The 2,088-nt window shown below is 50.2% G+C and overlaps 1 protein-coding gene across 1 annotated transcript; it reads right to left on the reverse strand.

Moving 5' to 3' along the window:
• Nucleotides 1-529: 529 nt before the first annotated feature.
• EMH_0093110 (uncharacterized protein) lies at nucleotides 530-1,793 on the reverse strand (the record flags this gene model as incomplete). Its single annotated transcript, XM_038023087.1, has 4 exons — nucleotides 530-826; nucleotides 1,025-1,188; nucleotides 1,323-1,469; nucleotides 1,577-1,793. 4 exons carry the CDS (start codon nucleotides 1,791-1,793, stop codon nucleotides 530-532), a joined length of 825 nt encoding a protein of 274 aa, XP_037878941.1.
• Between the last annotated feature and the right edge of the window lie 295 nt (nucleotides 1,794-2,088).

Below are 2,088 nucleotides of genomic sequence, written 5' to 3' on the forward strand. Positions count from 1 at the left end.
GGTCATATACTCTCCTCTGGGCACAAAATGCCGCAAGCAGCCCAGCACAAAACGACGGATGGACACGCCCTCTGGTTTGCTTGACCAAACCAAACCGCATCCATCGAACGATACACGCGACAAAGCGGCATCACCTGTTGCATGCTCTACTGCAACGTCACACTGGTGGCTTTGGGGGCACAATGCAGGGAATAATGACGCTGTAAATTCACATCTCTCGGGACCTGCTGTACAAAATCCGAAAGCAGGGGCCTTGCCTGCAACAATAGACTACGGCCCCACACCAGGCTTGTGCTCCTATTAACCTCCTTGTATTACTTTCTGCATGTCCTTAGCTTATTTGGTGGACAGCGCCGTTGACTTCCCTATGGGTTTGACGGCGGCTACTCGACAGGCATCCTCGCTGACGAGTGCATCTGGTCCTTCTAGACGTGCGTAATCGCTTTTTCTCCTTCCTCGTTGCTCGTTGGCTTTACGGTAGGTGGAGGTAGTGGATTTTGATCTAGTTTCTTGAGAGGAAGTGGGTAGATTAGCAGCAGCCTTTCGCGGATTGCTTACGCGCGTGGCTCCTCTTTCTCCTGCAAGGCTCTTGTGCTCCAGCCGAGGCACAAGCGCCATAGGGAGTTTTGCTTGCTGGGTAGACAAAGCATTTTCCTCCCTCGGACTTTGCGATTTCCTCGAGCTTCTGCTGGTACTTGCGGGTCAGCTCCAACTCCTCCTGACGAGCGATCTCAGAGGCCCGTGCCTCCCGCTCCTGAATTTCCTTCATGCGCCGAACCTCTTCATCATATATCTGCTGCTGCGTTTTGTGAGCATCCTCAAGAAGCTGCAGCACAAAATAGAACATGTTGGCAGACAAGGAGCTATTTGAGTTGTTCCTTGGGATGCGGATTGAGCGTGCTCGCCCGAGCAAGTTCCAGCAAGAACAATATGTGTGCCTGTGGCCGCGTGAATATGTAGCTCAGCACGTTCTGCAGTGGTCTCAAGGGTAAATGTAGCTACATCTGGTTAAACCCTTCCTTACCCTGTTCCAGTCTTGTATTTGCTTTTGCTGTTCCTCGAGTCCCTGTTGGTATACGGCTTGCTGCTTGACATACTGCTCCTGAAATTCCTTCATCGCCTTCGCGTAGTTGGCACTCTGTTCTTCTTGGTCAGCTCTCAACTTTTCCATCCATTCGGCTTGATCGTCTGAGTGACAAACAAATTTAAAGGCAAACGGAATCAGACCGAAAAAAAAACAATCAAATAGGGGAAGCATTGCAACACACAAACAATCCAAAGAAGCAGACGAGCCGGGAAACGCATACAAGAAGATGGCGCACCTGCATGAGTGTCAAGTATCTTCTTCAGCCAGATAACTGCCAGGCTCTTGAAGTCCTCAACGTTGAGCTTTGCGTCACCGAAGAGTCTTGTCGTGGCGACTCCGAATTCCGCCAGTTCGTGGCGCACATGTTCAGGGTCGAGGGCTCCTGCAAGTTAATCGGTAGCAACACACTTATTGCGGCCAACAGTACATCCGTGCACACTGGAAAGTTTGTGCATATAGGCTGCAAGCTTCTCTGTTCTTTGGACTCACCAGATGCCTTGCTGAATCGAGTGACGTATTCTATTAATCCATACTGCATCAGCAAATGCCTAATAACGGGCTCGAGAGTGGCATAGGGAAGGGCAAGGGTTCCTTCCACATCATGGCAGCTGAAAGCCATTTCAAGCTGCTGCTCTAGGCCGGGATACAGCGTGTAGATTTCACGCTTGATGTTGTGTTTCTCCTGGGTAGTAAGTGATTGACCCATTTTCCTGATCTTCTTAAAAAGTGGATAAGGGAGAGAGCCCTCTCAGCACTGAACCGCAAAGCCACAAAAGCATGGAAACAACACAAACAATGAAATGCATGTCAACGAGCGGCGTAGCTTGCGCTACGCATCAAAACGAAGTGACTGAGTGTCATGTGCAAAGATTATTCCGATGAGACATTTAGCGGGGGCATTCTCCTTCCCTTTTGGTTCCGCTGCAGTCCGGCTCTGTGACCAGTTCGCCACTCTACATTCTGTGCGGCATACCAGCGCTCTTATCTACAACTACAGACTT

This window comes from Eimeria mitis, genomic scaffold, assembly GCF_000499745.2.
Source record: "Eimeria mitis Houghton genomic scaffold, Emh_scaff7912, whole genome shotgun sequence".
Taxonomy (NCBI): domain Eukaryota; phylum Apicomplexa; class Conoidasida; order Eucoccidiorida; family Eimeriidae; genus Eimeria; species Eimeria mitis.